The 13,894-nt window shown below is 40.6% G+C and overlaps 1 protein-coding gene across 1 annotated transcript in view; it reads left to right on the top strand.

Moving 5' to 3' along the window:
* Nucleotides 1-13,894, top strand: part of NLRC4 (NLR family CARD domain containing 4) — a 103,212-nt gene that overhangs the window by 28,071 nt on the left and 61,247 nt on the right. The window contains 2 exon segments of the mRNA XM_052806652.1: nucleotides 120-228; nucleotides 230-426. Coding sequence (XP_052662612.1) covers nucleotides 120-228; nucleotides 230-426 — 306 coding nt within the window.

A 13,894-nucleotide genomic window follows, 5' to 3' on the forward strand; every position in this document is an offset into this window, starting at 1 on the left:
CTCACATGTGACTTGTGCTAAAAGTTTACACGTGGACATTATAACAAGTTGCCAGTGTGCTCTTAAGTTCATACTGTGGTCCACTTTACAGGAAGTTGGTTGTTTTCTGATACCCTTAGTTCCTGGTGTAGACAAGACAGAATGCAGTCTCCAGGACCTCACAGTCCACAAATATCCCAGGAAAGAACCATGTACACAAGGCAGCTCCAAACACAGCAAAAGAAAACAGAGGATTTGGCCACATCTGTAGAAAGCAGTGGGCAACCAAAGACAGCAGACTCTTGTTTCCAGTCTGCCACTGGAATGAAGGGACAGGAGCACCAGTTAAAGCTTCTGTTTCACTTCTCTAGGGAGTGTTGAACCATGGGTGCTTGTATGTCATGAACCCCTTAACTCTGTGTTATCTCCTCATAAGCACTTGTACTTGTGAGTTCTGTTTTGTGCCGGAGAGTGCTTCAAAGCTGTTTCATTCATCTCCCTGTGCCCTGCCAGTGAAAAGAAATACAGCATTTTCCCTGTAGTTAGGATCCTTCAAAGGCATGATCCCAGTTTAGCAAAGCACTGAATTCAGTGAAAATGCTTAAGTTACCTCTATTGACAAAATCTGACACAGGCTAGAAAATACTTTTTTTTTCCAAGCAGCAAAACCCTATATCAAATATATAGACTGAAAACTGAATAAAAAAATAGAAAAATGGGTTTAAAATTACTAGGGTGCATCTGTGAAAACAGACACGTGGATTTCTGTAGTAAATACTTATCTTCTATTTTGACACAGAAAGGAGATCTCAAAATAATACAGTTTAAAGAAGATAGTTTCATCAACATTTATGTATTTCGATCTTCTCAATTGCTTAGTTGCTTAGCAGAGCAACTTTGTGCTTCAAAGCTCTATTTGAGATTGGTCAAAATGTGAAAGAATAACCAAGCTCTTGGTAAACCCTGCATCCCTCTTCCCACAGCTGTATTTGATTTCTTTCCCTCCTACTCCCTCAGCAGGCTATATTTCTCAGCAAAGACTGTAGTTAATGTTGTTTACATTAGAAACGATGAAACGTTGAATAAATTAGAGAGAACATTTTTGTTCTGCCTGTTCCTTTGTTTATGCTTTGTCACTGGCACCTGATGCTGCAGACCCAGGCAAATTTCTTGCCCTCTACAGCTTGTTCTGTAAGAAAAAACAAGTAGAAAAGCACACTCTCTGTTTTCTGGTGGATATTGAATTGCAACATACTGAGTATCCTTGTCTTGAGATGTATAAGTCCACTCTGACAGTTAAGACATATGATACAAAACCAAAGAGCTCTATTAGGCCTCATAATTAATGTACTAGGATGTGGACAGGTGTTTGAAACAACCAACATATCTTCAAAGGACTTCATTTTCCATTTAAAGGTAGTTGTGAAAACTCAGATCTAGAAAGCAGCTGACAGAAAAGGGTTAATAGCTATTGCTGAACCTGAAGAAGAAAGTGTGGGTAGTCCAGGCAGGTGGCCTTGTAAGAACAAGATCTTGGAGAGATGGTGGTAAAAATTGAGTCCTGGAGGTTGAATGGAGATGGGTGATCCTTTTTTTGAGGATGATTGCAATTAAGGCACCTTAGGGAGAAACTTAGGGAGTAAACCAGGAGCTCGGACAAGATGCTGAGAAATTAGAATGACCAAGAAAATATTTACTTCATACTCCAGGTGGCTGTGTGGTTTTGTGGCCAGTTGGCAACTTGACCATAATAGGACCAAGCTGGAAACCTGAGCTATAGAACAGGCAGATTTGGGTAAGGCCTAGAAAGAAAATAAGAGCCAGATGAGGGCTTATGTCTGATGCTATGCCAAAACCCAAAGGACTATGCAAGCACTGAGGCAATCACCTTCCTAGAGCTATAAATGGGATATGTTAAGTTTTTCAGTGGAGAAAGGGAAAGGAGAAGAAAACTAAACAACAAGTCCAGGAAGTCAAAAAAATGAAAAAATGATGTTGCTCAGATAGTTGGGGACAAATCTGTACAAGTTTGATTTGACACTGCTCTCAAATTGAACTGCTGACTTCACTTGTTTTTAGGCTTTCATGCCATTCAGTCTTACTCTCCCAGTCTGAAGACCTTTCTGTTTTCTATGAAAAAACTAACAAACCCATGCATAATTTAATTATTGTAATTAAAGGACTATTCTCTGCTTTCCAATGTGTTGTGTTGTCTTTTATCCCAGAGTGTCATGTTTCCAGAGAGAGTGCGTTGCACTGGCAGCCTTTTGCCCTCACTTTGTGCTGACGTAACTAAATACATACAATGCATAGCAATGGAAAATCAGGCACTAGAAATGTGGAAGATTATGTTGTGTAGAGGACTGGAGTGTGTTCCATGTCTTGTGAGATCAGAAACAAGTGCCATTAACTCTAGTCCTTGGAGGAATCCTTTACTTTTGGTAAGTAGTCGAAAAGCCTTTGTTAGGACTACTGATAGGGGCAAAAAAGCAAGCAGCCAAAGAGAATGTTTTAACCACTTCAAAAATGGGTAACTGAGCCTTTGGAAGACAATTCTAAAGAGGAGTCAATCGTAGCCTGTTGATAATCTCAATCCTGCTAGAAGAAAGGCATAATAAGACCAGACCTGAGTTGTTCCATGGTGGAGTCAGTGAGTAAACCTACATTTTGGTGTGCTGTTTTCCTCACTAAACCAGCATATTTCAGTACTTCTACAAAATATTTTAAAAGTGAAAAATTAACCAGCAGTATTCTTCCCTCCTTGCTCTAAAGCAAAGGAGCCTGAGACATATATAAAGGTGATTTTTCACATTCCCACAGTTGCTTTTCCCCAGTTTTCCTCCACAATATCTTGGATCATATTCTTTTACACTTTGTACGTGCTTGTAGTAAGCACAGTAGCACTGCCTGTAAACTGAACAATTTTAGGTTTGTTTTTACAGTCTATCCCCTTCCTTCCTAAAAGTCTGATGATTAACATGCTGAGTTATAATGCTATTGCTACACATGCACAACTTAGGGATAAAAAGATGCTGATGAAATACTTAAAATGTCAAAACATAGATATATAGAAAGCAGGAAACTGCACCCTACAGAAGATCATTGTTTGTTGTTACAATACTGTATAGTGTATGCTTTCAATGATTTATGAACCATCATTTAATCTGCCTTCCCAGCCCTCTGGATCTGAATTAGTCTCTTGATAGCTCTGATTAACTTGGCCCCCTTCAGTCATATAATGCTGGTTTTGCTCGTAGATAAGCAGCTTTTGGTTCGTTGTATTTGGACTGTTTCCCACAAGTGGTATAAATGTGTTCTTAATACTTCTTACAAGTTTGTTAATAAGATTAGAAGGATGATTGTAATATTTGTTGACTACTATCCAGTATACTGCTAATCCATTATGGCGGTGAGGAAAGGGAAGTACACAGCATGGATTTGAACATAAATCTCAAACAGTAGCACTTGTTAACTTTCAGCAGCTTATGTATTTTATTGTGCTCATTGCTAATTAAAATTCTTACACAGAAAGCTTGCTTCACCCTAGGCTTGACCTGCCTCATATGATGCACTGAGGTGGCAATTTCCTTGAATTAGGGTAGTTTGGGCATGTGACAAGTATTCTTTGATCACCTTCCTCATTGTGAGTCTCTAATAACTAGCTAGCACGCAAGAAGAGCATTAACGTCCTCGTTGTGGTAGCTCTCCTGTGTGAAAACATAATGGGTTCCAGTGGAAGGAAAATAAGATTGGGACTATTTCTAACCATAGAGATTCCTTCACATATGGCAAGCAATCCTTTCAATTTATTCCTCTGTACTTGCTTTCCTTTTCTCCTTTAACTTTACTTCTTTCTACCCCCATTCCTTTTTTCCTGCAAATCTTCCCTGACATCCTTTTTTTATACAAAGAGATTTTTAACAAAATGTATTTAACTAAATTTTGACGGTGATACAGGAGTGATCGGATTACTTTTGTGGGAGCTGCAACTGCTGAAATTCTTTCAAGACTGGGACATCAAAAAATTAGCTTGAGATTTGGATCAAATGGTGGCACGGGCCAAAAGGCAGAAAATAACAATGAGACTAGATTTGTCAGTGTTAAAATTCAGAAAAATTTTCTCCAAATTACAAAAATATAATAGGGAAAACAGCAAAGGGTTGTTCCTCTTCAAGCCCATGAATATCCCAGTATCCAGAAAGAAATCTCATTGATCTGGAGACACTTGCAGAAACCTAGCTACTTCTAGGCCTTCTTCATGGCACACAGATGTCTCAGGAGCTCTACTCACAATCCCTTAGGTTGTCTACTCAAAATTACCCTAGACCACTCCAATTGAAGGTTTGAAGGTAAGAATGTGGAGCATGCCTAGCTCAGCACTGCTAGTAGCAATAGTGTTGTGGCAGTACATTCGCCCCCCCCCCAATCCTGCCAGCAGGAAACAAAACTTCTCCAGGAAGGGAGAAGGGGAAGGAAACCCTGGAGGCCGCAGGTTGAAATTTGAACTGGCCAGTCGAGATGCGCCAGGTACACCGAGGTGACCCTCCTGGCCAACAGGATTAAATGACCACAGGTCAGATTCAACAGGGGTATAAACGGGGTCCTGCCGGAGGACACACTGGCAGTCCTCCTCGGAGCAGCGGGTCAGCAGTTGGGGACTCCCCCTCGGGTCGGGGCACCGCCCGAGGTAACTCCTCGAGGGAGAGAGCCCTCAGCTTTTAGGTGAGTGGTATGCGCGTTTTGAGCCATCACTTTAAATCTTGGGGATTCTTAAGTCGGCCATGTAGTATTAATTCTCTTTACATCATTGAGCCTGTGGTTTTACAAAATGTTACCGGACTTCTAACTAACTTTTACTGAAGAATAAATCTGAGTTTTAATACCTGTTGGATTTGGTTAGTTGTGCATCCGTAACAAGTGTCTTACTAGAAAACTGGTAGGAGCTCATGCACTCAGGGCAAGAGGGCATATCAGGTCACAGATAAGCCTGAAAAAGGCCTAAACAACCCCTGTTCTGAAAAATATGTTAGAAGATGAGAGTGAACTTGCATGATTGGTAGGAAGCAAACCTTTTCCAGCACTACATGAAAAGAAGTAAGGGTGACTAGGAGGTTTTTCCGCAGGGTTTAGGACAAAACCATTTCATTAAAGCCACAGGCTGGAATGTGAGTCAGTATACTAATATACCACAACAGTCAGGGTTACACTGTTAGAACATATTCGTCAACTTGTAAGCATATATCTTCCCCAACCTTGAGGGATTTTTCACTGGCAGATTTGCAAAAGCATAATCATCTGAGCCAACACTCAGAGGCAGTTATGCTTCACTGATGTCACTGGGAGTTCCTCTGGTATCTTCAGTGGAGCCTGGGCTTCACTGCTCCTTTGCTTCCCCTGATGCTTGAACATGCATGGTCTTGTCTTTTGCAGTGTACTAATGCTAGTCTGTGCCTGGCACAGAATCACCCTTAAACTGTTGTACTCCGTCTGCTGACCATAAGAACATAAGGATAACCTCTGTGAATTTTCAGCAAAGATTAAACAAAAATTACAGATTGAAGGGAAATGAATTACTGAGCCGCTGCTCCACATAAACAATCAATGACTCTACTGCTGCTAGATTAGAAATCAGGAATCATTCCTCAATATTCACTTCATTTCAAGCAGGAAACTTTTTATTTATATCAAAATGATGCAAGAGCAACTTGGTTTTTTTTAATTAAACCTGGCACCGAGTTTCCATTTTGAAGCCTGATCTGGCTCCTACAAAAAAATCCACAATGAGATTTCAATCTGCACTTTAAAGGTAGAGGAAAGCCAGCTTTGTTCTTGAAAATATGATGTTCATATGTTGTCAACTGTAACAGCGAATTTGCTAGCCAAAATGCTAAAATAAAGATGGAATAACAAACCGAATGTAAACCATCCCACCTCCTGCCCTAAAGACAAAATAGAGAATATTTCCCCTCCAGACTTGATTAGCAAAAGTTTTGTGACAAAAATAGTTAATATTGTACTTGAGCCAATATGATTTTATTTAGCAAAGGCTCTAAGAAAACATTACATTAACTTCATGTTACCGTGAGAAGTTGAAAGAATCCAGAGGTGCAGGGTTTTCTTTTCTTAAAGGAATTTTTCAGAAGAAAGTACAAAATGTAACCTAAAAAGATGGCGACTTGTGACATTTTTATTATTCTTTGCTTAGTATGATTAGTGCTGTGTATTTGTTTTAGTTTAGGAGCTTCAATAAAATATATAAAATAGAAACAGATACCGACTCATGTTTTTTTCAATGAACAGCATACGCTGGAACTTTTCTGACCCTGGAATGCATATGAGCCAGTCAATGATCTGATCCAGTGCTCCAAATAAATTATGGGTGTCTATTATATTTATTAGCAACCACTGGGTGTCACTGTGTCTCTACAAATGCAGCTAAAATGGCCTTGATTTATTAAGGAAACAAATTCATATCAGTTTCGTTTGCAATATACACCATTTTTGTGTCGTTTTATGGAACTGTCAGGTTACTTGTTCCTCCATGTATACAAAACTCTTAAGATACCTTAAGTTCTGTATACTGAACAGCAAATGAGCAGAAAACCAGCAGCCAGGTAGGAGGTAGCCCTAGGAGAAAGAGAGAATCCTTCATTTACTTTATACACAATCTGTAGCCATGATTGCTGGCACTAGCACGGTTCATTTTATATTTCTTTGTTTGCAATGCGTTGGCTACAAAAAAAGTGGCTACCATAAATTTTGTCCAACCTCTGCAAGTATTGTATTATTAAAGCCTCATACCTTATTGCAGTTAGAGGCCATTCGCCTTTAAAAGATTCATAGTAGCTATAAATATCAACTTCAGCATGGAATTCAGCCTGTAAACAACATGTGCTCCAGAAGGAAGTTCTTTCTTGAGTGAATATTTTAAAAAGATTGATTGTGGCACAGAACAGCTCAAAACTCTGGTTTCCAACCCCGTTTCACCAGCAGCTTTCACTCCAACGGAGGAAGCAAAGGCCAGGATGACTTTTAGGCTCTGGACAGACCATTGTACATATTACACCCCCCAAATACTTCTCCAACTATTTAGGTTTCAAGAGACAGAGCATTGTTGTCAATGAGGGTTACCACGCCCTGCTCACAGGGACAGCAAAACTAACCTCACCAGCACCAGCCCAGCCTGGAGCTGAGCTGTGCTGGGCTCCTGCCAGCAAGGGCTGAGGGGTTTTTGCAGGACTGACAGCGGGTAGAGCAGACACAGAAAGAGGTGCTGCTGTCAGAGGAAGAAGGAACCTGGATCCTGCTCACCGTGATGTTTTAAAGTCCGCACTGGAGAGTCCAAGCATGTGAGTGGCCTCTCACAGCCTTTTTTTCATATGATTCTGCCATGTATTGTTGTCATGAGCTGCACAAACGCAAGGCTCAGAAGAAGTATGTGGTGATACTTTCCTGGCATCTGTGGACTTAACACCAGCAGGAGCAGAAAGTATTAAGAGTGGCAGGTTCTCCTGAAGGTATGAGATGTGACATTTCTTTAGCCTTGATCCTATGGTTGCCACAGAGCAAGGACATAAAGTGCTGGTGAAGTGCTTTTTTATTTAGGGTTAAATTCATGTGATGCATTCAGCTATCTATCTAAAGCATTTATAATAGAGACAGGCAGCTGTAGGTTTCAATGACAATATTCTGATTGATCAATCACAGCAAGAGAGCCAGGAAGGTCAGTGTCCTGATGAAAATAAGAGAGAGAAGTACTGGCTTAGTGTAAGCCATACATATTTTGTCTTCTAAAGTCTGAATATGCATTAGAAACATTCCCCAGTGAAGAGCTGGAGCAACTATGCAGTTAGGTCTGCCTCTGTGAGTCTGTAGACAGCTAAGCAGTTGCATAGATTGAGGCCTTGAGGCTGCAGCTAGAATTGCCTAAAACTTAGTTTCTTGTATTCTGGAACATGAAATATTTCCCCTCTGACCTGGAATGGAAGCTACGGTCATTGTCATCCCCCGCAGATTTCTCTGGTCTTCTTGCTTTGTTATTTTTTTTTTCAAAAGGCGACAAAGCTGACTTATCTCCTGGGGACTCCCCGGTGGGTTTGCTGCCGCAGCTCAGTGGCCTGGCATAGCGCTCTGCTCTCTGGCGGAGAGCCCAGGACACTCAAAAGCCCCCGGTCTGTATCCTGGCTTCCCAGCTCCTAACCCCAGCTCAGGCAGCCTAAAAACTGCAGTGTCTACTCTTGGCACCCAGTCCTCCGGTGGGGAGAGAGGGGAGGTCTTGTGAGCCCCTGCATGAACTGAGGCTCCTAGTGCTCCTGTGCTTGGTGTTATAGCCTGTGGAGTTGGCGAGAAGGGAATCCTCCAGCTGGACAGGCAAGGGCCTTGAAATCCTGGGGACCTCTAACCATCGGCTAGCCTGAAAAGCAGGTACTCGTGCTTTGCATGTTCTGTAAGCACGGAGTAAATCTACGTGGGGGCCACCACCAATCTGCCATTAGTCCATCCCCTGTCTAAAAATGAATTCAAGCTCTGAAGCCCCAAATCAGGTCTATACCTGTGGAAGCAAGATTTATGAAGAACTGCTCTCTGAGGTGCTGCTTCTCTCCTCCCAAGTCTGTAATGGCAACGTCCTCATCCCCCTTCCTGACACCAGGCAGAGCCAGGTGCTGTTTGGCCCTTCCCCTTTCCCAGCGAGGTTTTGCAGGGATGGAAATGAGAGGAGCAGTCCTGTTGCTACCAGGATGGAGCCTGTGGTGCTGGATTGTTTCTGCTCTGATCTTCTTCTGTCAGGAGGGCCAAGCGATGGACCATGCTTGCTCTCTGCAGAAGCTGTCATCAGCTGCTGTAGCCCAGAAGCAGGGTTGTGAAGCCAGCAACCAATTAGAAGGATTTCTTCTGAATATTTTGTCAAGTGCTCTCTTCTGCAAACCACCTTTCTGTTCACATACTGTAAACTTTGGGTCTTCAACTCCTTCCAACTCAACTCATCTTAAGCTTTGCCAGAGCTTTAGACCTTGGAAACACAAACTCCTGAACAGCCCACAACATGAATTTTCAGAAAACTGGGCAAGTTTTTAGAGGAAATATGACTGTGATTTGGGAAAAGTTTGTTGAAACCAACTTGCAAAGAATATGTTGGGTTTGACAGACCAGCATTTTCCAATGACATTGCATTTTGTCCTCAAATTCCTGAACAGCTCCAGTCAGGTCTTCGTTCTGGTTTGGTGACAGCAATGAGATCCCATCATCCAGTCATGCCAGACAGCAAATCCAGTTTTGTAAAAGGACCTTTCTCAAGCTGCGAGTTTCTACTTTGCAAGGGGTCTTGCCACTACTTTAAATTTCCGTTTGCATTTTAAATTTCTCTTTCTTGAAGGGAAAATTGCAGTATGCTGAGAAAGAGGAACACCAAAGGCATACATTTATAGTGAGATCATTTGTTCAAATGCAAACAACTGCAAGTGTTGATGACATTTTTGGAAAGGAAGGTTGAGATGATTACCTTGAGCCAAATAACAAGAAATCAGGGTGTTTACACACTCTCTCCTCCATTCTGCAAATGTAGAAGCAAGATCTGTGGATGTATGTCTCTTGGTTGAAGGCAAATAGGGGTCGTAAGGTAGGAAATGACAGAACTAATAGGAATTTGCTGACATTCAACTCACATGCTGTGATTAAACTGACATGTCCCCCAAAACCCAGCAGTTAGAGACACTTGCAATACTGCTAAGAGGGATCTTCACCAGGAGCATCAATCTTCAAATATTTAGAATCCCTTTGTGCAGGATTACCTCTGAGGTCTTATTTAGTTTACCATGTTACACATGCTTTTATCAGCTATGTTTATTTTCTATCCCAGTACTGCAACTTGTAATGATATGGCACGTATATCCAGTTTCCTACCCCTAAATCCTTTTTTTCATAGGCTAATGTCTGAGTGCTCTCTGACATTATTTATTTACTTATTTATTTATTAACCATTTTGAATTGTAGTACCAGACAGATACTGTGATTTTAATACTGCAGTCCTTAGTGGTAAGATCACTACAAAGAGCATGCATGCAGAGGTTCTGATTTTGTTGGTCTGCAGTGTGTAGAGTCTCAGAACGATGTAAAATGTTTCCTGTTTCAAAAAGGCCTGTGGGCAATATTGTTGGATCACCAAGATCCAGCAATAAGAGTTTAATCCTTTAAATTTCAGGTGACTGGTAAAATCAGATTCGAAGATCATGATCCAAATTGGCCTCAGAAGTGCTTGATTCAAGACAAATCAAAATGTAATGGGACTTGCTTTTCAAGGCTATTTCTGATTTGTGTCCTTGCTAAGGAAATAAGAAGTTCAAGAGAGGGGGAGAGACAAAACATTCTGGAAATACCAAACAAGAATTTGGTACCATCAAACTTCATCTGGTTACCGCTTAGATTTGTCTTCAAAGTGAGACCAAATGCAAACCAGCCATAATGCAGATTCAGTCCAAAAACTTTTCTGTCTACTCTTAAGCAACATTAAACACAGTGACAGCCATAAAAGTCCACTATGTGCTAAGGAAGCTTGTTAAAACATGCATACTTTTGATCACTCGAGACAATAAATAAACGGAATAGCAAGCACTCCTAGACTCAGGACTTTAGGTGAGTCAAGTTGAAAATACTTACATTTTCTGACCTTAAAGTGAACTTTACTGAACTGTGGACAGATGGGGTTACCTTGCATTGTTTGTAAGGTACGGTAGTGGCACAACTCCTGACAGATCAGGCACTTCCAGGCTCACCCGTCAATCAGAACTGAAGGAAGCAGCTGAGAATGAGAATTTTCTTTCTCTGGCCTTTTGTACACAGACATAAGATTTGTTCTGAGCTTCATGGTTACACTTCTGGCCCGTCTGCCCAGTTCTGTGATACAGGATTTACCACAAACTTCTTTATGGGTCACTTAGGAGCCTCTAAAGTACATAGCATGTGAGGAGCTTATTGCTTAAGTTTTATGGGACTCAAGCAAATAAAACTGTTTGAATAATAACAATCTCTCTTGAACTCAATAAACCTGGAGGATTTTTAGATAGTTAAAATGGCACACAAGCCAGAAGTATTACTAAAACTGATTCATCTCAGGGCTGGTTTAGCCTGAGAATCTCACAGCTGGTTTATGTCAAGGTTTCTGTGGCTGCAACATCCTGATGAAACCAATTTAAACCACCCTTATTCATTTTTCTACTGTGTTGTAGCTGTCATCAGTGTATAGACCCAGTGCTAACCTCAAGGATATATTTGAAAAATAAAGGTAAACTTGAGTTTATAGGTTTTGGTTAAACAGATAAAAAACCCTATAAAATATCAAGGGCTATCTATACCTTCAGTTCAATGTAAATTCGGAGGATTGCCATAGAAACAAGTGCATTTTTTTTTCATACTGGAAGAAACTAATGAATTAGAGCAGTGAGTTAAATAATTTAGAAGATAGTATGGATGGCTGCTTAACTCTCAAGCAGCAAGCTTGTTCTATTTATAGCATAGTTTCCATTTTTTCTCCTTCTTTCTGTATGAATTTCAGTAACTTACTTATTCATTAATAAAGTATTAAGTGAGGTCAGTAAGCCCACTGCCCTTTTCTATACCACATGGAAACTTTGAGTTTAGGAGATTTGCTTCTGAGGTCAGATGAAGAGGGTGCATAGAGAAGATGATCAGCTTGAGGGCAGAGGTAGTGATGCTGACGTGTTGGCATATGTGAACAGTCCTGTGACTGATTTATCAAATGTAGTGTGATGACACTGTTGCATGACTGATGATAGTTTCATTTCAGAGTCTGCGATGATGCTACATAATTATCCTTCTGCCTAGAAATAATAGGGCAAGTTGAATGTTGATCCAGTTAAATAGTTCCAGGAAGGGATTATTTCACTGGTAGAAAGTGCAGTTGCAATGCAGAGGATCCCATTTGAATTAGGCAATGCATTACTGGGTGCATAACCTCTTAGTTGAAAGTACAACATGGGCAGAATCTCTCATCATATTTGAAAGGGGTGCATAAAGACAAACTGTTAATGGCCAGGCATTCAGAAAAGTGAGAAGGCAGGAGCAAGGTCCCAAAGGCAATGACAGAGGCTCTGGAATGGAAAATAAAGAGATAGGTGCTCTGGAGGTCAAACAGCATTGTCATGTGCGTTCACCTTGATACCAATGAATGTTCTATCAGTGCTGGAGAGATCACTGATGGGTATCAATGAGCAGTTTGGTCTCCATGTCTCTTTTAAGCTTTTTGCTGCTAGTCATTCAAACTCCCTTCAACAATAGTTTTAGCTCTCATCAGCCAAAAGGTGGACAAAGCAAATGCTACTTAGCAAAAAGAAGACCAAGGAGCTCCAAACTCTAATATATGCAGCTTATGCCACAGGACAAGATACAGAGAGGCAAGCAGACAAAGACAGTACATAGTACAGTGTCAGGAAAAAAACCTGTCAGGAGTCTCCCTGTGGGTGAAAATGAACCACTGACTATTACGCACCTAGATTTAAAATCTAGGGAAGCAAAATTTTGGGGAGCAGCAAGTGTCCAAAATCTACTTCAGTACCAGTTGATTAAAAAAACCAAAAAGCTGTGTAAAAATGAAAACTCCTACTGAAAAAAAGACCTAAAAGGGGCAACTAAAAGACTAAATGCTTGCAGTTAACATGAAGACTATTTATAGGCAAGATACCAAAGGCTCAGAACAATGGCAGGACTTCTACCACACAGACTTCAGATATATCAGCACACTCCACCCTAAGCCCAAAGCAATCAATTGACATGATTTAATATCAGGTTAATGGAAGGTATTTGAAGTAAGAAGACTGGCTTTCAAATATCTGAGGCTACCTTGAAAGGAGGAACATGGAAAGTAATATAAAACCTGGCAGGTTAAATATAAATGCATAAAAGGGAGTAGTCAGAGAACATAAGGTCAGAGAAGAAACAGTAAAAAAATTTTTTATTGTAGCTGTGCTCTCTTTGGAGACTTTGGGAACATTTCCCCATCAGACTCCTTCTTCCCGGTGGTTGAATCTGAGGATGTGTTGCAGACTGAATTGTCAGTGGAAGTGGAACCATCAACAAAGTGAAGAGTAACAAATCACTGTACCCAGATGTCATTCAGAACAGAGTCGTAAAGGAATGCAAGTCTGAAATAGCTGAACTATTAACTGTTGTGTATAACTTCTTGTTTAAAACCACCTCAATACCAGCTGAAAGGAATTTCTTAAATTTGCCAGAAATAAGAATTCAAAACCATTGAAAACACCAGCTAAACCAGTAAAAACAGTGGTAGAGAATATAATCGGTGAGCTGGAAAAGGGGTTAAACAGCAAAGTGGCAAAATTTGCTCATGGTACTGTATTGTTCATGGTAATCAAAATGAAAGCCGACTGTGAAGATTTGCAGGAGATCCTTATGATGCTAAGGGAGTAATAAAACAACAAAGGAAACTGAATGCATAAATGTAAAGTAATGCCTGTGGGAGAAAAAAATCCTATATACTTGTTAGACTCAGAAATAGTTTCTATCACTCATGAGGGAGATTTTTAAAAGTAAATCCTTACTAATGAACAATTAAGCTGCTAAAATGCTGGGAATTATTTGGAAAAGAGTAGGGCATGAATCCATAGTGGACCCAGAACTTGAAAACTCTGTACACTTCCAGTGCTGTCATCTCAAAAAGTTTATAGTAAAAATAGAAAAGAGAAAGAGAAGGACAAGAAGGACTGTTGAAGCTAAACAATGGCTTCCCTGAGAGAAATGGCACGCAGCCCAGAAAACAACAGAGGGATGCTGTGATGGACTCTGTAAACAGAGAGTAGCAAAGAAAAGGTGAATAGGAGTTAATTTTCCACTGTCTTTTCTAATATAAGAACTATGGATATCAAATAGACCTAGCAGGTGACAG

This window comes from Harpia harpyja, chromosome 13 (genome assembly GCF_026419915.1).
Source record: "Harpia harpyja isolate bHarHar1 chromosome 13, bHarHar1 primary haplotype, whole genome shotgun sequence".
Taxonomy (NCBI): domain Eukaryota; kingdom Metazoa; phylum Chordata; class Aves; order Accipitriformes; family Accipitridae; genus Harpia; species Harpia harpyja.